At 35.7% G+C, this 23,470-nt stretch overlaps 1 protein-coding gene across 1 annotated transcript in view; it reads left to right on the top strand.

The window, feature by feature from the left end:
* LOC114759636 (glycine--tRNA ligase, chloroplastic/mitochondrial 2) overlaps positions 1-23,470 on the top strand; it is a 39,441-nt gene that overhangs the window by 5,868 nt on the left and 10,103 nt on the right. The window contains exons 10-25 of the mRNA XM_028948841.1: positions 532-648; positions 778-879; positions 1,337-1,463; positions 3,917-4,000; positions 4,175-4,261; positions 5,631-5,732; positions 5,822-5,885; positions 8,838-8,893; positions 11,573-11,644; positions 19,054-19,136; positions 19,977-20,025; positions 20,307-20,369; positions 20,450-20,539; positions 20,615-20,701; positions 22,884-22,955; positions 23,040-23,098. Of these exons, the coding sequence (XP_028804674.1) occupies positions 532-648; positions 778-879; positions 1,337-1,463; positions 3,917-4,000; positions 4,175-4,261; positions 5,631-5,732; positions 5,822-5,885; positions 8,838-8,893; positions 11,573-11,644; positions 19,054-19,136; positions 19,977-20,025; positions 20,307-20,369; positions 20,450-20,539; positions 20,615-20,701; positions 22,884-22,955; positions 23,040-23,098 (1,314 nt within the window). The remainder of the gene's footprint in view (positions 1-531; positions 649-777; positions 880-1,336; positions 1,464-3,916; positions 4,001-4,174; positions 4,262-5,630; positions 5,733-5,821; positions 5,886-8,837; positions 8,894-11,572; positions 11,645-19,053; positions 19,137-19,976; positions 20,026-20,306; positions 20,370-20,449; positions 20,540-20,614; positions 20,702-22,883; positions 22,956-23,039; positions 23,099-23,470) is intronic.

Below are 23,470 nucleotides of genomic sequence, written 5' to 3'. Positions count from 1 at the left end.
ACTCCTTCACATATTTACTTTGTATACCATAAAAGTACTTTTAAAACCATAGTTTTGTTTCTATCCAAATACCCCCTTAACTATTTATGTCTGCAGAGAAGTTGTGGTTAGTAAAAAAGGATCATTTATAGCTTCTAAATTGTCATCACAGTATCTTGAAGGATGTGATTTGACTTTGAAATATCCATAATGCATTTTTTCTTTTTTCTTTTTTCCATCTCATTTTTCTGCCACTCATGCACTATCAGACAATTGAGTGGTGATAGTTTCATTTGTGAATACGTGAGTGTTGAAATGTAGCATTGAGATCTCATTTATCAGTGGCACATATTTATATGGGCCTAAATACTTCCAAGTATAATCTTCCTGAGGCTTGTTTTGTGATTGTCACATTTTTGTGCGCGCGCGCGTGTGTAGTTTGGCAATTTTTGGCATCCTCTTCTCAAAATTCTGACCCTCGCATGTTTGTTTTCCTTATCTTGAAACTGCTTTACTCTAAGATGAATAATTTATTTTGTTTACCTTCCATAGGAAGGAAATGAGTGCATATTATTTGGAGCATGCCAGTGTTGATCATGTGCAGAAACATTTTGATTTCTTTGAGGAGGAAGCACGCTCTTTACTTGCTTTAGGCCTTCCAATCCCTGCGTACGTTTGATGGCATTTTAATTTTGTTTTCAAATATCTTCTTAGCCGCTTTTGTTGCCTTTAGCGGATGTGCTATTTTTACCTCCCCGTCTTGTCTTATCTTCTGATGTTTGTTCCACAAAATGCTAGGTATGATCAGCTTCTGAAAACGTCTCATGCGTTTAACATCTTGGACTCAAGAGGCTTTGTTGGGGTAACGGAGCGTGCTCGGTACTTTGGTCGTATGCGTAGGTAATGCTACTTAATTTGTATGGTAACTTTAAAGTGACCGTGTAATTGCTCACTTTTGTTTTAATAGTGACAGTGATTTATAATGTTATGAGCATGGTTACATGTTGTTCTTAGCTGTTATGTCAAATGTGACAATTTTGATGTTCTTGTTCTTTTACTTGTTTTGATTAGGAGTGCTAGGAAATAGGGATAGCTGATGTGAGTGAGAGAAAGAAGTTACATTGAACATTCCCCCCCCCCCCCAAAAAAAAAAGAAAAAGAAAAAGAAAAAGAAAACAGCAACAACAGCAGCAAAGTCTCATCTCGCTAGGTGGATTTGGCTATATAGAACATACGACGTCATTGAACTCTATTCCCCCCCCCCCCACCCAAAAAAAAAACACAAAAAAAAATAATTTCCCTTCTTTTTACTGATCTTTAGCGTTTCCTTATTCTCTGCATGCATTGTTTGCTTCAGTTTAGCTCGTCAATGTGCACAACTTTGGTTGAAGACTAGGGAGTCACTGGGCTACCCACTTGGTTTCATCTCTGAACCTGAAAATTTATCACTGCCAAAAGAAGTTTTGGTGGCTGCAGTTGATAAGGTTAGTTTGCATACCCAAAATATCAATGTTGTTAATATTTATTCATTCATCCCTTTTTCAAAAATGCTGGTTCTTTATAGGATTGTTGATGTTTTCATCCTCCTTTTAAGGTTCTCCTTTTATATAGGCTTGCTAATCTCCAAATGAGAAGGTGCGCTACACAAATACTACTGTTTTACCTGAAAAAAATTATTTGTTTCGCTAAGTATCTCCTTTCTAGAAAGTCAACTTCCTTCCTTTCTTTCTCCCTTGATCTCCAAAGAAGTAGGGGCACCATGCAAATACTGCCATCATACTTGACAAAATTATTTGTTTCCGTCATGGTTTTTCTATCTAGAAGATAAACTTCCTTTACAATCTCTGCATGTTACCAAATAATTTTAGGATTTCAACTGTGGATCTTTTAGAGTATTTATAGCGTAATGTCTTGTAAAGTGATAGCACCAGTTACTGTGGGATAATGGGCGATTTGGGAAAATAGAGAAATATTAGCAATAAACATTTATTTAAACAATTTTAGATATTTTCCATTTTGTTTCGGTTATTTTTCTAAGTTGTTGAGTGGTCCTCAAGTTTAGGAGTAGTGGGTTATGATACTTGCAGATTATGTCAATAATTTTATTTGTTTGTTTTTAGGCAGTTATTCTCATTGTAAGTTGTGGATTAATGGGATAGTCTTAGGAGTATTTTTTGGAGTCATTAGTTATTTTTCTACCTATAAATATTTAAGTTTTACCTCATGTAGAAATCATCTGGAAATAAAATTAGTATTTGTTTCGTGAGTGGAGATTCTCTCGAGGCTTTATTAGTTGAATGAGTTTAAGACTAAAGATATTTTTTTTAATCTTTATTAATTTATGAGGTTAGATCCTGATCTCGTAACTTAATAAAGCCCTTTCTTCCTTACTCTCTTTATCATATCTTGGATCCTCTCATTTGGTATCAGAGCCGTTCGATCCATTATGGGTTCCTTCCATATAAACTCTGCTTCTAAACCTTCATTCTGACCATCTCAGCATGCAATGCCCCATCTGAACATTTTCCCCTCTTATAAACCTTACCAATTGCTTTACATCATAGCCCGCCTTGATATCATTAATTCTAAAATTGCAGCATCCATAGTTCAAGGCCATGCTTACCATACTATGGCCCCTAGCTAGAGAACCACAGCTCGCCAGTTTTATCTGGAAGTCACTGGAAAGAAAATTTATAAACGGGAAGTTGCTACTCCTAAAACAGTGTACAAAGCTATTAGCTTCACATTAGAGCCTTAGACCATAGCCGAGAAGCCCAAATGGATTCTTATAGACCTGTTCATGGAAGTGCATTATGAGGCCTATGATCCCTATGGGTCTAAAGCTGTGAAGTAAGCCATTTGAAATACAACTCTTTTGATGGCTAGTTCCTTCGATTGTGATGCTAAGGAGATGCGACCTTCTCTTCTTCAGATCTCGTATATCCCAGCGAACTCAATCCACTTTCAGCCTCACACATTTCTATTTCAGAGCATGAGTGCCAGCACCGTCATGGTAAAGGTATCTGCTTTTAGTCTGGGACTCCTGTTAGACTTGGGCATTGCTACACATCGCCATTCTCTCTCTTGGAAATTTCAAAAGAGGACGAGGCTACTGTTGTGATGAAGCCAGAAGGTGCTGAAATCTCTTTTAAAGCAATTCTGGGGAAGGCAATCACGGACATGAAACGTAGCTATTGCCTATATTTTGCCTTGAAGACAGGGTGAAATTCCAATGGGGAAGTATTGATAGAGCACCGATTACTGTGGGATACTTTTATAGGCGATTTGGGGAGTTAAAGAAATATTAGGAATAAATCTTTATTTAAATTATTTTAGATATTTTCTATTTTATTTAGGTTATTTTTCTAGTTTGTTGAGTTGTCCTCAAGTTTAGGAGTAGTGGGTTATGATACTTGCAGATTATGTCAATAATTTTGCTTATTTAATTTTAAGTAGTTATTCCCATTATCTGAGTCGTGGGTTAATGGCGTAGTTTTAGGAGCATTTTTTTGGAGCCGTTAGTTATTTTTCTTATATAAATATTTAAGTTTTAACTCCTGTAGAAATCATCTGGAAGTAAAATTTGTATTTGTTTTACAAGTGGAGATTCTCCTAAGGCTTTATTTATTAGTTGAATGAGTTTAAGATCCTTGCTCATCTTCTACTAAAGATTTCTTTTAATCTTTATTAATTTAAGAGGTTAGATCATGATCTCATAACTTAATGAAGCCTTCTCTTCCTTATTCTCTATATCATAGCTTGGATTCTATCATTAAGCTACAAAATCTCTAAATGGGCCATAATTCACGGTTTTCCTCTATTCTTTTTTTTTTTTTTCCGTTTTGTTTTTAAACCAAGGCCTTGCTTGGCAGGTACTGCCCTGCTTAGATGAGTTTATTGATAAGGTTGTGTGATTCTAATCTTTCTTTGGTTTTAGGTGCATGATCAATCAAGAGCATTTGTTATTGAAATTGGAACTGAAGAGATGCCACCTCAAGATGTTGTTGATGCAAGCAAGCAAGTATAACTTATTTTCATCTGAATTATTAGATGGAATTTTTTATCATGTTATTTTTTCTGTTCTGGATTTTTTTTTTAAAAATCTAACTGTTTCTCTCTTTTCTTTCTATGGCTAGGTAAACTTATAATATCCCATTGTTGTTCTTTATTTATTTTGCTGTGCTTGTTATTGTAGCTAAAGGATTTGATGTTGCAATTGCTTGAGAAGCAAAGGTTGGACCATGGCGAAGTGCAAGCGTTTGGTACCCCACGAAGATTAGTGGTATGTATGCCTATTGTGGTTGCTATTGAACCTTGACTTGCCTTTCTAGATCCTATTGTACTCTTATTGATTTAAGGATCAATAATAACTCAGAGGCCCCATTTTTCCCTCCACTTAAATCCTCCAAATCCTACAATTATACAACATAATCATTGTGTTTGAATTAGCAATGGGACAAATCATTTACTTTCGATTATTTTCTTTTAAGTGATGTAATAATCCATCACAAAAGTTCCTATAAGCAAATATGATTTATTCTTCTAAGTTAGATAAATATGATAAGATACGAATATAGGATATAATATCCAAATCTAATCCTAGGATAAGACATAATTAAGGAAATAATAAACAATAAGCATAATATTAGTTAATTCTAAACTAGCGCATCTGAATACTCCCCCTCAAGCTGGATCTCTAGCTTGGATAATTGTGCTTCCCAACACACCTCCTCAAGCTTTGATGACTGCTTTATGGCATAAGGATATGTGAAGCACTTACGGCTCAAATCTGGTTGGGATGCTAACCACAACTCTGAATGTCACTAACATAAATTGGCATGCCACTACAGCTCTGAATGTAATAACATAAATTGGGATGCCACTACAGCTCTGAATGTAACTAACATAAATCTAGAAAAATTTACTTCACAAGGATGCTTCTTTTCATCTAGTGTTTGATAAATCGGGCAATTGCCCAAAATTTGATTTTTAGGAAGAGGCTTGGATGGGAATAATTTGTTCTTCATAATTCTCCCATATGCATTGTCGCGATCATGTATTATAGTAATCGTTCTTCAAATTTCTATCGTTCTTCAAAACTTGATTGATTGAGAAACTTATGAGCTTCTTTCTCGTGCAACTTCTTTGATTTTGTTCTCTTGTCATGACATGTGAATTAGGGATTATGATTTACAACTTCACATTATATTTTATTTCCAATTACTGACTGATACTCCTACATAGAGAAGTATTTCCGGATAAGCATATTTGTAATTGCGGAGCTCCTTCAAATATTGAACAAATCATTTTTTATGATGGTGCTCTCTTCCCTGCACCGAACAAGTGTGTAACATTTGGACTTTGCATCATCTCTAAAGTCGCTTTAAATATCTATTTGTGTACCAATAAAATCTAGATTTTGATTGTTATTTTCTGATCATAGCATAACTACAAGTTGGCACATTCAAGTTTTCTTGTGTATAAATGCCCAAGTATTCATGTTCAGGATTTTATGGACAAATGCTTGAGTTCTTAAAGTTAATGCTTTTTGTAGCAATTTTTGTGATGCTCATGTATAAGTTTTTCAACACTTTTTCATATGTTTCACACTAAAAGTGACAGTTATGTATACCCTGTTATCGAATTCACAGGTCACTGTTGAAAATCTTTGCACCAAACAAGCTGAAAAGGAGGTTGAGGTTCGAGGGCCTCCTGTATCAAAAGCATTTGATGAACAAGGAAATCCAGCAAAGGTCTTTGCTGCGCTTGTTAACCTATACTACTTTTATATTAAATTTGGTTTCAAAAAGGTCGTCCTTTATTTAGGTATTTCATGTCCCAGGCCATTGAAGGGTTTTCTCGTAGATATTCTGTCCCACTGCACTTGATATACAAGAAGGTTGATGGTGAGTCTAGCAGCTAAGCTTTTTGTTGCTTCACTTGTCACACTATGTCTATATCGTATATTATTTGGTTTTGACTGCACTTGCTACTGACAATACCCAAAATAGAAAGGAAGAGAATGCAAACTTGCTATAACAAAAGCACAATGTTTTCACTGTGATTTCCAGATATGGTTTGGTAGAATGCCACTTAAACGTGTTCAGTATAATTAATTATGAATGCATTTTGTTGTAAATATGATGGTTGCGTTGATAGATATAGTATATCATGGGATTGTGGGTGAAAGTAGATGAAGCTGGTGGATCAGTTAGCATATTTTTAGTTGTTAATTTATTTTCTGTTACAAATAATAAAGATATATTATTTGTAAATATCCCAATTAGGTTTTGTTTGTCATTGAGTCAATGCTGGTTAGGATCTAGTTAGTTATTTTCTAATTTATTAATTATTATTTAATATTTAATAAGCATCTATTTTTATTTTTATATTATAAATAAGGCAGTAGAGAGAGTTAAAGTAGATTTTGAGATTCATTGTAATTTCGGGCAATTCTCCTTAGGCTTTTGTATTGGTATGAGTTTAAGATCCTTGCTCATGTTATAATAGACATTTTCTTTTTTGGATAACCCCAAAAGTGCTCTTTCCACAAATCGAGACAAAATCTTCTACATATTTATTTTGTATACCGTAAAAGTATTTTTAAAATCATGGTTTTGTTTCTACCCAAACACTTGTTAGATTCCGATTTCATAGTTCAATGAAGATTTCTCCTTCCTCTTTTTCTCTCTACCTATCTTGGATCCTATCATGTGTGTAGAACATGAGTGATCAACACTTGTGAAGGACAAAGTCAGGGAAAAGATCTCTCTCAGTAAGCTGCTGTTGTTCAGATAAATAATTGTTTCATGGCACTGTATAAGTTTCAAGCTATTTTAATCCATGGTTTAGTTTATTTTTACCTTTAGATTTTATTCATTCATTTTATTTTCTTTGGGGGTTCAATTTTAGCTCCATTAGAAACCTTTACAGGAAGGAGAAGGTGATGGGTAAAATAGTCATGTAAGCTATTCTTGATGGAGGAAGTGAGTTCATTGGGTAGGACGGTGAAGGTGGATTCCAACATTTTTTATCGAACTGGATTCTCTACCAAACAGCCTATTTTCCCAATTCCTCTTCTACTTCCACTTCTACAAAGCCAAGTCCGTGCTACCCACAGGGCATAGTGTGATTAGGCTTCTTGCAATTAGATGAACCCCAAATAATCTTTGTTGGACTTAATATTCTACTCTTGTGTGTATCGTTCTTATCAGACTATTAGGCATCAGTTTTGAACGCCAAAGTAGAGCTCTCCATTGTTTGTGTATCCATCATAGCACTCCATTGTTCTTTATTTTCTAGCACTACAACAATGGTCTCATTCTAGGTTGTATAATTCTTCCCTCCCCAGTATTTCAGATCTCATAGCATCAAACTTAAAAGCCTGCAAGAAATTGAGAAGTCCCTTTTTTTTTTGGCTTCATAGATCTTTTCAGAATAGCTGCATCTTCACTGAACTTCATCTTGATACAATAGTAATTGACCATTTTCTGCCATAAACCTTTCTCCCTACTTGATATTTGACTATAGATCTATGCACCATCCCGTACTTTAGAATTGGCCTATTGTGACAGAACCCCATATCTCCTTAGTCGAGCTTAGGAACATGCACATATCACTGATTTCAAGTGTCATGGAATTCCACCCCTATTACATAATCATAATGTTTTGTTCATCCGAGTCCACAAATTTTGTTTTGCATTTCCTGTACCAAGCATATGACTCAATTTGTCTTTCCCTTTCAGAGAGGTACGCACCAATTGATATCACTTCAACCCATTTTTCTTGTTTAACCCATAGGTGGCATGTATATTCTATAAATCCTCAGTATTATGACTAATTCATAGTAGGTTCAGTCTCATGACTGGGCTAGGTGGGAAAGAGGCTGGCAACGTGCTCTGGACTGACTGTGACAGACAGAAGGTCGCAAATGCCTGCATGTGGGCTTCTTTAAAGAGAAAGATGGGTTAGCTAATGAAGAACAGATTTAAAAAATAATTAAAGAAATACTAGTATTAATTATACTCAATATCTGACTGCACACGAAACGGCAAGTTGTGTTTGTCTACATTGGTAGTTCAAAGCGAGATTTTGTGAAGCAGCATGTTAGTGGTTAGTTTAAAATTATTCAAGATCTTCGCTTGATAGCTCAAACTTTTGAGAGAATCGTTCATTCATGGATCTTGTGTATAATTGTTGAAAGTTTGGGATGAAAAAATTGTATTTCTTCTATTTCTGAAAGGTACATTACATCTGTATCTATACAGTGAGGGAAAGACAGGAGAGTAAAGGCTATTGAAGGGCGCTAATAGATACTACTACCTCCGGTCCTTAATATGAGACCTTGTTTGACTTTTATTTTGGTCCTAAATATAAGACCTCAATCCACTTTGTCTCTCATATTTAGACATTTTTCTCCAAAGTAGTCCTTCTAACAATGGTAATTCTAACTAATATATTTGATTAGCAAGGATATTTTAGAAAAGACAATACCTATTTAAGACAAATAACTAATTCAACTTCCTTTCTTAATCTCCTCAAATTAGTCAACTAGTTCTTATAATTAGGATCGGAGGTAGTAATAAACAACACAATCAGAAAAGAATATTTACAATAAAGGCAAGATATCCCCCCCAATAATGCAACCTTATAATTGGCTACTTTAACTGATGAACTGCTTAGCTGCGTTTATCCTGCTCCAAAATGTAGTCTTGATGCTTATTCTATATGCTGGTATGGGCACATGAGAATTATTTGTCTGGCAAGACTTGTTGCAATATCATTATCAAGCATTTCAGCATACCATATGATAAGGCTACTACCTGGATGGTTCTTCAATATGATTTTTGATATTACAGGAAAAACAGAATATGTTTATGCTCGTGTAAAGGAGTCCTCAAGACATGCCTTGGAGGTTTTCTTCTATGTTTTTGTTGGAATCTAGCTATTGCATTTTCTTATTATCATTTTGGATGCATGATTTATAATCATCTATTTTGACTAATTAGTATTACATTACAAAATGAGCTAGCGTTTGTTGATCAAAATTATAAGCTGGAAATTTATTAAAACTTTATTCTTTTGAAGATTTAAATGGTTCATTCAACCCAAGGTCATTGTTGGAGCATTACATTGTAGTGAAGCACTATCTGATCTAGAGCTTTCTAGAAAGAGACAGCATGAAAACTGACAAAATGTTGAGAGGAAAAAATGTTTCTGATTATTCGTTAACTAGGTTACATGGCTATTTGTACAAGGAGCTTTTACAGGACTAATAAATGCCAGAGAACTAATTTCTAAACCCTAACTGCCAACTACTACCAACATTCACTGCTAATTACATCAGTTATCAGAATCCCTTTTTCTGGAGTACTCTTCAAGTAGCGATGTATTTGATGTATTACTCTCAGATGTGATTCTTTGGGATCATCCATAAATTGACTAAATGCATATGCCATATCAAACCTTGTGTAAGCTAAATAAATCAACTTACCAACAAGCTTTGGGTAGGATTCCTTGTTGATCAGACGATCTTTTGGTATTTCATGAGGCTTTTGATTTGGCTTTGGTGGGGGAGCTTGCTTCCATGCCTCACAAAGCTTGTGATTTTGTTCTGCTGGTGTATACACAGACTTGCAACCAAAGTTCCCTATTTCGGCAATGTGTCAAGAGCACTATTTTGTTGAGATATAAATATACCACGTTTGGAATAGGCAACCTCAATGCCCAAAAATTATTTGGCCCTTCCTAAGTCCTTAATGATGAATTCTTTCATCAACCATGTTCGCAGAGAATCAGAGCCTTCCAAATGATATCTTGTTACTATGATGTCATTAGCATAGACAAGTAAGATTATCACTTCTGGCGTTATTTGTATCACATGCGAACCATAGGTTTTGTAAACCTCCCAAACCATGGCTTGGTGATTGTTTCAAGCCAGAAAGTGCCTTTCTAGGTCTACATATTGTGCCAAGAACCAGTTGAGAGTAAAAACCAGGTGGAACCTCCATATAAACGTTCTCCTTTAAATCACCATGTGAAAATGCATTTTTTACATCAAACTGTAATATTTTCCAATCCTGATTAGTAGCCAAAGATAATAGGATATGGAAGGTATTCATCTTTGCGATTAATGCAAAAGCTTCTTCATAATCTACCCTATAGGTCTAAGCATACCTTTTAGTGACCAATTTAGCTTTATATTGATCTAAAGTGCCATTAGAATTACACTTGGGTGAGAAGACCTATTTGCATCCAATTGGCTTCTTTCCCTTGCATATGCCAAGTGCCAAAGCTCAATACTCAGACTCCGCACTACTTTTGGATGCCACATTTTTTTTTTCTTACTCCTCAATATAACCATGTTTCCCCATAGAAAGGTGAAATATCTTGTGGCTGACCTCATGTCTTCTATTGACCTACCGTAGTCAACTCTTCAGTATATACTTCTAGGTTTTGTGTACTTCTTTTCCTAAGGTGAATGCCTTTACCTTGTGCCGTTTTTAGATTGTTCAATATTTGGCCATCCGCATCTGTTTTTCCTGGGGTTGATTTATGAATTGGCTAGCAACGTTAATGGGGAAGAAAATATTACAATGGGTATGAGACAAATAGATAAGCTTACCAACCAACCAATAATATCCCTTAATGTTAACTAGTGCTCTTATGTAATCAGAGAACATAGGAGTACCTTCAGGTCTTGCTCCTGGTGGACTGTTTTGGACCATAGATGGATTTGTGAAGTTGACATGGCCACCAATTGCCTCAAGTCCAAGGAGAACATTCATATAGATTTCATTTCCTTAATCACCGTTGTATAAGGTGTTTTAACATCGAGTTGGTAAAAGGGCCAAACCAAATTTGCAGGGAGAGGACTATTTTGATTGTGCCGCACTTCACAAGAGCAAATGTCTTTTGGGTTGTCAATCCCCCCTGCTTGAGTTAACCTTTTGGCTACCAATTAATCTTTTTACCTGTTAAGGCTACCATCTGATTGTATTTAACTGGTGAACACCCATTTACACACAATAAATTTTCTTATAGGTAAATCAACTTCCATGTCTTATTTTTCCACAATGCATTTAGTTCTTTATCGATTGCATCTTTAATGGCTTCCTAAAAACTTTGGTATCTTTCCTTTAGCCAATTTAGTTCTTGCATTCTAGGTGATAACTTGTCATATCCAACAAAATTATTAATGGGATGCTTACTTCTATAAATCTTACCTTTCCTCAAGGCTATTGTCAAATCCAACATTAGTTATAGCTTTTGGGTAGTCGTTTGAAAGTTTAAAACTCGTAATCTTGATTAGCATTTGAAAAAGATCAATGTGAATGTCAATAGGAATGTGTATAACTATCCTTGATTGTTCATGATTGTTATCATCCTTTGTAAAATTTTGTAGCAGGAATATTAAATAACTTAACCTGTAATGTATATCAAGATTTATTTGACCAGTATTTATGATAGAATTGTCTGTTTGAGGTGTGAATCATACTTATATTCTATCATGGATGCCTTGTTTCTTTCTCGCAGTTACATTTCTTGTTAGGGGATAACTTACTGCCTCTATGATTCCTTCTATTGTTAATAGGTTTTATCTGAAGATTTGCCTGCTGCCATTGCTAAAATATCTTTTCCAAAGACAATGCGCTGGAATTCTCAGGTATGCAGCTGCTTAAATCATTCAGCAAAAGTTAATGCGGCTTTTGTTTGCACACAAATTGAAAGACTAGAGCTAGAACAGTTTTGTGAATTTAGTTCTGCAAAATTTGACCGTATTAAACCCTTATTGAAGAAATTCTTAATGACCTTAAAATTAGCCGTTTTGGTTTGGATTAAAATCTAAACCTTTTGCTTTCGAACACTACACATAACAGCTTTATTAGCAGTGAGTTAGTACCTTGATTTGTCTTCCAGTGTTGACTCTGTGCGTGTGTTAGTGTGAATATATTCGACCTTGTTCGTGCAACTTTGTGTGGGTTCGACTTGGTGGTGCTTCTCCCATTAAGACCTGTTAGTAACCGGATCATGATGAATTTCAGGTCCTTTCAGGTGTTAAATACCACGGGTGATTTTGGGATATTCACAGAAATCCTATACCCTTCCAGAAGTTCCTCTATCTCATGCTTCTGTTACAGAGACCCAATTGGTCTCAATTATTCCGCATTTGTGGAAGAAGAATTTGCTGGGAGTTTTCCCCAGTTTGGATAGGATAGAAAATATAAGAGGAAACAAAGGTAGGGGAGAAAATAGGGTGGGGGTGTAAACTCTTTTTTTTTTTTTTTTTTGAGGATCCGTTATAATAATGAGAAAGATTTCTGCATATCTGCAAAAATCGGTCAATAATATCAAAATCGGATGAATCGGCCTATTTTCTTCCTAATTTTTCTCTCCTCAAGTGGAGTCTGGAGAGATTTTGAGATGAATTGCGATTTATCATGTGGAATTGCTTTACTTGCTGCTGCAATGATATGAAGATGACCCAAGATTGGAAGGCTTTTATTACTCTTTTTAACAAAAAAAGAACAAGAAACCTTGATTTTGCCCATGAAAATAAACTTCGATTTTAGTTTGTCATTTTTCAGTGTTAGCATATTGCATGATTAACATGATTTTTCCAATGATAAATTATATCTTTCCCATGATAAATTAAAATATAATAACATGAAAAATAAATTTTTACCAAATAATTTAATTTAATTTTAAATTATTTGATGTTAATTTTAATATGTTTTTATTGTGATATTTAATTTATTTTAAACATGATATATTTTGACATAAGGGTAAGGGTGTTTTAGTCATACATATGTTTATTCATTTTCTTTCTTTCCCAGTCCAAACAAGAGGAGTGTTAATGTTTTCTTTCTAATTTTCTCTCCCATTTGTTTCCTCCTAACTTTTCTTTTGATCCAAATGGAGGGTTGGAGATGAGGAAGGAGATTCCCATGGCTAAAGAGTGCTTTGAAGTGCTCACATCTAACCTGGGGAAGTGTTGAGAGGCGCAGGTTTAGGATTATTTATTAATTAATTAGTTAATTAATATTTATATGTTTCTTTTATATTGTGTTATTTCTTTAGTTATATACATCCTAGGATTTGATATGATACTATGGTTAGTTTATGTTTGCTTGTGTACATGGGTTATTCAAGGACTAATAATAAAACAAAATAAGTGAGAAGATTTATTTATTGCGCATGCTCATAGTACAAATATTAGGAGACATACATGGGTGATTTATGTCATTTCTGTTGCCTATCCCTTTCAAAGAAAAGATATTTCTTTGGGGGAGGAGCTTCAGAATTCCATTCAAGGTTTTTAAGAGTAAAACCTCCCTTTATGGGGGAGGAGATAAGGAACTCAAGGTAAGATATATGTGGATACTCAGATGAATAGTTTAAGCTCCAAACTCTCTTATGGATGGATTGTAAAATTCTAACATTGTCAAGAAGAGGCCAAAAAAAAAAAAGAATCTCGTTTTCATTTGTGTCTCCTGGCAAAGTCCCTTGAAAAGTAAAAATTACAATAAAGCATATCCCTTAGATCAAATAAAAAGGCGCCTCATCATTGCGTTTACTTTCATTTCTTATTGGGAGCGTCATCTGACAGGTAGGGATGACTTCTAACCTCCTTGGAATATTTGAAAGTGATCACAGTAATTGTTTCAGTGGTAAGTGAAGAACTCTTATGGTTCTGAATTGATTTCATTCAAATAAACAAGCAGAATATAAATAGGTTACAGCAGCCTTATCTAGATGAAGGTAAAAGGCCCCTATTCCTAAGGAAAATCAGAAAGATACTGGTTTGAATGATAAAACAGAATAATATCCTAAATCCTAGATTACATCTGAAATTTAAATTGCAATAACTAACCCTAATCAGGGTTTTGGGCGGCAGCACTAATTAGGGTTAGGGTTTTGAGGTCCATGGCCCAATCTTTGCTAACACTCTCTCTCAAGCTGGCAAGTAGATATCCAGTATGCCTAGCTTGTCTCTGAAGTTTTGAAACTTGGGCCATTCCAAAGGTTTTATAAGAACATCAGCTACTTGAAATGAGGTTTTTATATGGGAAAGATCAATAATATTTGATTCAATCTTCTCCTTTATGAAGTGTCTATCAATGTCCACGTGCTTAGTCCTGTCATGATGAACTGGGTTGTGAGTCATTTGTATTGCCGACATGCTGTCACAACCATAGTTTAATAAGTGCATCAATAGTGAATCTAAGTTCTCTTAATACTCGGATAATCCCCATGCCTTCACAAACATCGTTAGCTAGGGTTTGTAGTTCAGCTTCTGCACTGCTTCTTGAGACTACGGTTTGTTTCTTGCTTCTTGAAGTTACAAGGTTGCCCCAAACAAAGGTAAAGTAGCCCCCTGTTGATCTTCTATCAAGACATGTTCTTCCATGATCTGCATCGGTATATACCACTATATTCCTTGATGTCTTTTTTTGAAGAAAATTCCTCTTTCTGGTGTCATCTTTAAGTACTTGGGTATTGTATAAATGGCTTCCATATGATGTTCCTGTGGTTGTGCTGAGAATTGGCTAACCACTCCCACTGCATAGCTTATATTAGGTCTAGTATGAGACAAGTAAATAAGTTTACCCACTAGTCGTTTGTATCTTTCTGTATCAATTGCCACACCATCCTTCTTGAATTCTAAGTCAACAGACGGATCCATAGGAGTTGGTGAAGGCTTAGCTCCAAGCAATCCTGTTTCCTTGAGCAAATCAAGTATGTACTTTCTTTGTGAGACAGAGATGCCTTCTTTTGATCTAGCAATTTCCATTTCAAGAAAGTACTTTAGGTGTCCGATGTCTTTAACCTCAAATGTAGTGGCTAGAGTCTTTTTCAACCTTTCTATTTCTCCAAAATCATCTCCAGTTATCACAATATCATCAACATACACAATTAAAATAGCAACTTTCATACTTGAATGCTTGACAAATAGTGTATGATCAGATTGACATTGAATATAACCTAAACTCTTCACCACCTTTGTAAATCTATCAAACCATGCTTTTGGGGATTGCTTGAGATCATAAAGAGACTTATATAATCTGCAAGTCTTATTGAGATTTTCATATTCTACTAGCCCTTCAGGGATCCTCATATAAACTTCTTCAAGATCTCCATTTAGAAATGCATTTTTCACATCTAGCTGGTGTAATGGCCAATCAAGGTTGGCAGCTAGGGATAATAGTATTTGAATAGTGTTCAATTTTGCCACTGGTGCAAATGTTTCTTGGTAATCAATACCTTGAGTTTGGGAGAATCATTTTGGAACAAGTTTGGCTTTGAACTTGTTTATAGATCCATCTGAATTGTATTTTATTGTAAAGACCCACTAACATCCTACAGCTTTCTTTCCAAGTGGTATTTGAACTATAGTCCACGTCTCATTCTTTTCTGGAGCCTTAAGCTCTTCATCAATAGTACTTTTCCACCTTGGATCCTTGATAGCGTCATCAAAATGAGAAGGAACTGTCTCCTTGTCAAGTTTAGTCACAAAACTTTTCATACAAGTAGATAGCTTGTCATAAGAAACAAAATAACTAATAGGATGCATGGTACATTCTCTTACCCCTTTTCTAAGTGCCATTGGCCAGCTGAGATCATTAGGAACTGTAGATTAGGTTGACTCTTGACCTTGCCATGACCCATAAAGATCCCTACTGTTTTCAGTGACTTCTTCCTCTTGAGTATGCTCTGTTTCAGTTTCAGATTCCTCCGTTATATTGTTTGGCAAGGCATAGCTAGGCACTATTCTAGGTTCAGATGGAGGGGATGGTGATTCTGGGTTAGATTCTAGAGTGGAAACAGATTTAGGTTCAGTGAGGCTTGTGATTTCAGGATGTGGAGGGCTTGGGTCAGGTTGAAGTGAATCTGTAAAATTAGAATCAGGTTCAATAGTATTGGGTTCTGGTGTAATATTAGGTTGGTCATGATGCAAAGGCTCCCATTCCCCCATACTCTCCCCTGAATGGGAGAATTAGTGTAATATGCTTGATCCTCAACAAATTTGACATCCATGGTGACAAAGTATTTTCGAAGTGAGGGAGAGTAGCACTTGTAGCCTTTTTGTGATGGTGAATATCCTAAAAATAGACATTTAATGGCTCGGGTTTCAAATTTGCCTCCTTCTTTGTGATATACATAGGCTAAGCATCCAAAAACTTTCAAAGGAAGATTGGTGGCCAATAAAGTATTTGGGTAGGTTTGTGCAAGAAGGTCCATTGGTATCTTAAAGTTGAGGGTTTTGGAGGGTAGTCTATTTATAAGATGCACGGCTGTGAGGATAGCTTCTCCCTAGTATTGTTTGGGAACATGGTGAGTGAACATAAGGGCTCGAGTGACTTCTAGGTGTCTGTTTTTGCGTTTTGTTGTTCCATTTTGCTGGGGGATATTAACACAGCTGGTTTAGTGAATTATGCCGTGGTCTTGGAGGTAACTTTAGAGGTGTTGGCTTAGATATTCTTGGCCATTATCACTGCGAAGAGTTAAAATTTGGGTATGAAACTGAGTTTCAATCATCTTGTGAAATTTGATAAAAATGGAAGACAAATCAGATTTTTTTTTCATAAGGAACACCCACGTGAGGCAATTGTGATCATCAATAAAGGTAACAAACCATTTAGCATGGGATAAGGAGGGAATTTGAGAAGGTCCCCAAATGTCACTATGAATTAGATGAAAGGGTTTTGAAAATTGATGGGAATGGGGTTTGTAGGTTGCTTTGGTTTGTTTTGCACATTGACAAATATCACAAATGAAAGAGTAATCACTTTTATTCATAACATGGGGGAACGACTTTGACATGTAATGAAAACTGGGATGACCTAGTCTATAGTGCCATAACAGTGCCTCTTTATTTTCACATCTAGTAGACAATGATAAAGAAAACTTCACAGCATTTGAACAAGAGTAGGATTTCAGCAAACCATCTTGCACTTCCAAATAGTAGAGATCTTCTAAAATCTTAGCAGTGCCAATCGTCTTCCTTCTCTCCAGATCCTGAAAAATGCATTCAATAGATGTGAAATAAGCACCACATTTCTGACTATGAGTTATAGTTTTCACAGATAACAAGCTGCATTTTAAACCAGGGGTATAGAAAACATTATACAAAATAATTTCAGGTGTTATATATGTTGTTCCCAGTCCCTTGACTGTCAAGGCTTTCCCATCTGCCACTTTTACAAATATATTGAAAGGATAGGGCTTGATATCTGTCAACAATTCTGAATTTCCAGTCATGTGGTCAATAGCTCCAGAATCTACAATCCACAATCTTTTATGATGCACTTTAGCTTTAAGGGCTAGTACTGTTTTACCTGTGTGGGCTATATATCCAACTGCAATTGTACTCTCTTGAGAATCATGTTTCTCTAGGAATCTTCTAAGTAGATCTAGTTCTTCTTTGGTGAATTCTGATCTCTTTTTTCCTTCAATAGACCCTGCATATCCTCGGCCTTCTTGCTTTCCTCTCTTTGGAGGTTTTCCATTCAGCTTCCAACCAATCTCTCTTGTATGACCTTTTTTTTTGCAATAATCACACCATCTGTTCTGTTTCTTATTGTCATCATGAGTTGAGCCTTTGGAAATTAGGGCACTCGGCTGGCTTGTGTCATTGGAATTGTCGCTACTCACCAATTTCTTTCTGCTTTCTTCACTTCTCACAGTGAAAAAGACTTTACGGAGAGAGGGCAATTCTTCAAGTCCCATTATTCTCCCACGAACTTCTTCAAATGATGCATCTAATCCAAGAAGAAATTTGAAAACCCTTTTTTCTTCTTTAATTTTTGTATATATTGCAGCATCACTAGCACATTTCCAAGCATGTGCCTTAGGAATCAAGTTGCTGCCATTTGACAACCAATTCAGTGTAGTATTGAGTCACAGAAAGGTTGCCTTTCTTGAAATCATGTAAAAATAGTTCAATTTCAATGATGGCAGCCTTGTTTTTAACAGCAGCAAACATATCTCTGGCTGCATCCCACACTTCTCATGCTGTTGGAAAGAAGTGTGCACTAATTTCTGTAGTCATAGAGTTAATAAGCCATGCTTGCACCATTGAGTTTTCAGCTTCCCATTTTGCATATTTTTCGTCTGTGGTTGTTGGTTGTTCTGCAGCTCCAGTAAGGTATCCGTATTTGCCTCTTCCCATGACAAACAGACGCACACTAGCTGCCCATTATAGGTAATTCTCGCCATTAAGGTGATGAATGGTAATAGAGAAAGGATGGGTCTCGGATGCACTAGGATTGCTGGTCACATTGGCTGCCAAACTAATAGGTTTGTCGGTGCTAGATTAGGGTTTATTTGGCCTTCATGAGGCAGGCCCATACCAAATCTAATCATTATGCTCTGATACCATGAAGAACTCTTATGGTTCTTAATTGATTTCATTCGAATAAAGAAGCAGAATATAAATAGGTTACAACAGCCTCATCTAGATGAGGGTAGAAGGCCGAAATCTTAGGGATAGGCCGAAATCCTAGGAAAATCAGAAAGATACTGGTTTGAATGATAAAATAGAATAATATCCTAAATCCTAGATTACATCTGAAATTTAAATTGCAATGACTAACCCTAATTAGGGTTTTGGGTGGCAACACTAATTAGGGTTAGGGTTTTGAGGCCCACGGCCCAACCTTTGCTAACAGCAAGTGATCACTGTGCCATTTATTTTATTTCTTTGTTGAGTCTATTGTAAATAAGTCAACTCTTAAAGACACTATTATGCATTTTCTCGAACTTCAAGGATACTGTTGGAAATTCTCCTTAGCTTTGTGCCTATAAATTGAGGTTCCTGATACTTATATAGCATCAGAGCATGTGTTCGAGAGAAAAACATGATTCTCAACATCTTTCTCAGGTCATATTCATTTGGCAAGCTCCTTCAACCCCTAATCAACGGAATGCAGCGAGGAACCATTTTTAAGGCTAATAAGCAATTAACAACTTTTGATCCTCAAAGTTATCACTAATACAGAATCATTATTTATGCTGGTTTCCCCAGAAATATTTGAATCAGTTGGTTATGTTTTCTTTGCTTTTTATTTGTAGGTAATGTTCAGCAGGCCTATACGTTGGATTTTGGCCATGCATGGGGATGTAGTAGTCCCATTTATGTTTGCTGGGCTAATAAGGTAGTTCAGAGTCTTTGGATAATTTCTACTTCACCTCCATCATCTCCTCTTCATCTGAGTCTTGTCACAAAGTCATTCATTCTTTTTTATTTTTATGTACTGATGTTCACATGAAGTTGATTTCATTCTAGCATAACGTGTACAACTTTATTTGAAATTTGGATTGCTTTTCATGAAGTTTTTGCGAAAGCCATATGTGCGTGTTATATGTGTATGTGAGTATATATGTCCCCACTTTCCCTTTTGTGTCTGTGTGAGCACACCTGCATGTGTTGTTCTGTTCCTAAACATTTACTTTGGATGCATTTGAAAGCCTCGAGATGACTTGCAGAATGAGTTTCATTTATAGCCAATTGATATCTCTAGCTTAATCATAATGCTGTCCTGAAGCCGGGCAGTTAGGGAGTTATAGAATAGACTTCTCTAGCCAATTTTCAGTGTTTTCAGTTGGTAATTCGCTGTAAGCTAGATTCATTATGAAATATGGAGAAAGAGTAGCTTGTGTTGATATAAAATGAGCAAGAATACAAGGTTATTTATAAACACTTGTGCAATAATGCTACCATCTACCATTTACTAACTACTAACTTTTAACAAATATTCTGAGCGTTTCCATTACTTTTGATAGGTTATGCATAAGAGCAATTGCCCTGATTGGATATTTTTCAAATACTAGGCAACTTCCATTATGACATATAAAACGGATAAAATAAAAAATAATGAACCAAGAGACTTTGTTCAATCTAAATCCTTAGGAATTCTCATTACTTCAAGTCCCTTCTAGTTCTATTTATTTATGATGAATTTATAACTCCTAACCTGTTCGTTTCTATGATGTAGTGGAAACTTATCTTGTGGTCTTCGTAATACTTCTTCAGCTGTTGTCCAGGTGCTTGCCTACTCGTATTTGTCAGTTGGAAAATGTTTTACTTGATAATTTTTTCATTGTTTACCTAAGTATCCGCTTCCCATTTCATGATTTGCTAAATTAATACACTTTTGGATGTATTTTATGATTTATGAGATCAAGTGTTTCTTTGTTGGCTCAGTTTCTTTGCACTCTATGGAGTGTCTACTTTTGTCTGTTTGTGAGATATTAAGAGAGAGAAGTGTCCTGGTTACTTGTGTTTCATTGATCATCGTACAAACAGAAAGGTTAAACTTTTGCAGGTAGAAAGCGCTGAATCTTATGCAGATGCTATTAAAAGTGCTGGAATTAATGTTGCAATAGAGGTAGCAATGGGATTTTCTTCTTTAAAAAAATGGATATATCTGTGTATCAAGTGGCGAAACCTTCTTGCCCAATTTTGCAGGGGCGCAGAAGTATAATATTGGAGCAATGTCGCACACTAGCAGAAAGTGTAAATGGTCGAATATTTATTCCAAATGGGTTGCTTGATGAGGTAATGGATGTTAATTTCTCTTTTCTCTAGTGTAAATCTTGAGTTCTAATAATAGCTATCTAAACCAAATTTTAGGTTGTAAATCTTGTTGAGGCGCCTGTTCCAGTGCTTGGAAAATTTAAAGAATCCTTTCTGGAGCTTCCTAAAGATCTTCTGACTATGGTGGGTTGAGCTCTTAACTGTCTGTAGTCAATTTTGATTGTTGCTTTTTGCCTTGGTCTCTAAAATTTTTCTTATAATCTTAATTTACAAGCTACATGGAGAGTATGTGTTGATTACTACTACTTTGCTTGCATGTCTCCTGACCTTATTTGAGGAATTGTGGGGGGAACATGTATTTCATTCATACTCAGGCGATTGATACATGCCAATATATATAGACGGGAAGGAAATCAAGGCAATCGAGATTAATAAAGCCTAATAAATGCTAATAAAGGCCTACAAATAATTAATATAAAGAGTAGAATATTCCCACACACCCTTTCAAGTTGGATCAGAGATATTGATTAAGTGCAACTTGCCTGTGCATTTATCAAAATTCTCTCTTGGCAGTCTCGTGGTGAGCATATCACAGGTCACCAATCTGTTTCTCCGATGAAACATACACAAGACACACTTCCATTTTCAATCTCTTCATTGATGAAGTGTTTGTCCACTTCCAAATGTTTAGTTCAATCATGTTGAAATGGATTATGATGTATACTTATGGCTTCCTTACTATCATAATAGAGCTTGATGGCTAATTCCACCTCAATCTGTAGGTCTTTGAGGAGGTTTTGCAGCCACAACCCCCCACAAATTCTATGTACCACAGCTTTGAACTCACTTTCTCCAGCACTGCTAAACACCACATTTTGTTTCTTGCTCCTCCAAGTTACTAGGTTGCCCCATACAGGGTACAATACCTAGATGTAGATCTTCTATCCTCTAAAGCACCCCCCCCAAAAAAAAAAGATGTCAATCTGTATCTCTGCATTAGGTTATTTGCCTCTTTCAATGAATAAGCCCTTTTCTATGGTGCCCTTTAAGTATCCCAAGATCCTATAAACAGCTTGTAAGTGAATTTCCTTTAATGAATGCATATGTTGACTTACCAAACTTATAGCAAAGGCATTTTTGGCATGGATTGTAGTTATAAACTGATTGACAACACCTCTACTACTTCCTGAATTGTTGCCACCTTGCTGTGTTGAAATTGGAAATTAAGAATATTCATTAATATCTGAAATGACATAATAATATTGTAGCCAAGACTGAGGGTAAAATATTGTAGTTCGAAGATAAAGTAGGGAAGGAAATGCAGTTTCTTCCTAAGGTATGACAAATAGAGGAACCTAGCATACGTAGAGAGTGTCTTCTTGACTTCTCTAACGAAGGCTGAGTTACCAATCTTGGAGAATTGAAGGGATAAATCGAGAAAGTCAAGTTGCTGTCAGAGAGGCCTGCCATTGCCAATATTACCTCGTCACACGCTACAGGCAATGTTGAAGCATTGTTGGAGTTGAGACTACAGGTGGCACGTGGAGAGCACACGTGTTGTCATTCAAGTACGTGGAAAGAAAACAAGTACTTCAGCTCCTAATAAAGTACATACGGTAGCTATTTATGGTTTTTGGAACTAAAATTAATTAAATAATAAATCATGCAAAATGATGCATATGTAGTCATGCAGGAAGATATAAGATTTGAAATGACCACATATGAGGAAAAGTTGGAGTGGCTTTTAGTCAGAAGAAGCTGGTGGAAAAACTTTTAAGGTGGTTTGGGTATATACAAAGAACGTTGAAGGAGACGCTGGTGAGGAGGGTTAAACAGATTGTGTTGATTTCTCTGAAGATAGGTAGAGGATGACCAAGAAGAGCACTCAAATAAGTTATGGAATTGACTCTTCCAGTAAATAGTCTATCTAATGAGTGGATTGTTGATAGAGTACATTGGCATAATGTGATCCATGTAGTTGATCTCACCTAATGGGATAAAGTTGTTATTGTCGTACATTCTTTTTTTTTTTTTTTAACTGTAAAAATTAGAACATTATTTTATTTCTAATTGTTGATTGTGCATTTTTTAAAATTAAAAGTAAATTAACATTAAATCTGGAACATCCTGTTTTAGTTGAAATAATCCAGATTGATGAGCACCCAATCTCAATCCCTTGTCATATGGCATATCATTTCACAAGGTTTGTGCTTAGCTAATCTTGAGCATTGCCAGAAACCTCATTTTGAAACGGACAGGATGTTCAATTGTTCATTAATGGAAAAATTGATACCATTCTATGCAAGCTTCCAAGTTTTGAGGACTTATGAAAATGATAAATAATTACTATGTACATCTCCTGCAGGTTATGCAAAAGCACCAAAAGTATTTTGCTGTATGTGATGATAACGGAGGATTGTTGCCATACTTTATTGCTGTGAGTTCTGGTTAAATACCTAATCTTCTAGGACGATTGAATGGTCAATTTTTCATCTGTAAAGTGACATGAAATCTTTGTTAGGTTGCAAATGGAGCAATCAATGAAGCTGTTGTAAGGAGAGGAAATGAGGCTGTGCTTAGGTATTCATCTGTCAATTAACCAATGTTATATAGTACTTCAAAAATTTACGTATTCTAATACAATTATTTGAACGATGTGCATTTTACAGTCTATATCCATATCATAAGTATTAATGACTACGTTCATTGTAATGCTCTTTGTACTCGTAATAATAGATTGTTTTTGTTTAGTATGTTTGAGATATAGGCTGTGGGCCCTGGACATGTGTGCATATTCAATTATGTGCTTTTTTAAGAACAAAAAAAAGCTAAAATATTTTGCATCCATTGCTTGTTCTTCAGAACCAATCTCTTATTTGCATAATGTTGTTTGTTTTAACATCTCAAGTCATTATGTTCATTTATAAAGACTCTACTCCATCCACTTTTAAC

This window comes from Neltuma alba, unplaced genomic scaffold (assembly GCF_004799145.2).
Source record: "Neltuma alba isolate B1F8T4 unplaced genomic scaffold, ASM479914v2 tig00010875_pilon, whole genome shotgun sequence".
Taxonomy (NCBI): Eukaryota; Viridiplantae; Streptophyta; class Magnoliopsida; order Fabales; family Fabaceae; genus Neltuma; species Neltuma alba.
This window is presented reverse-complemented; position numbering and strand designations above follow the sequence as displayed.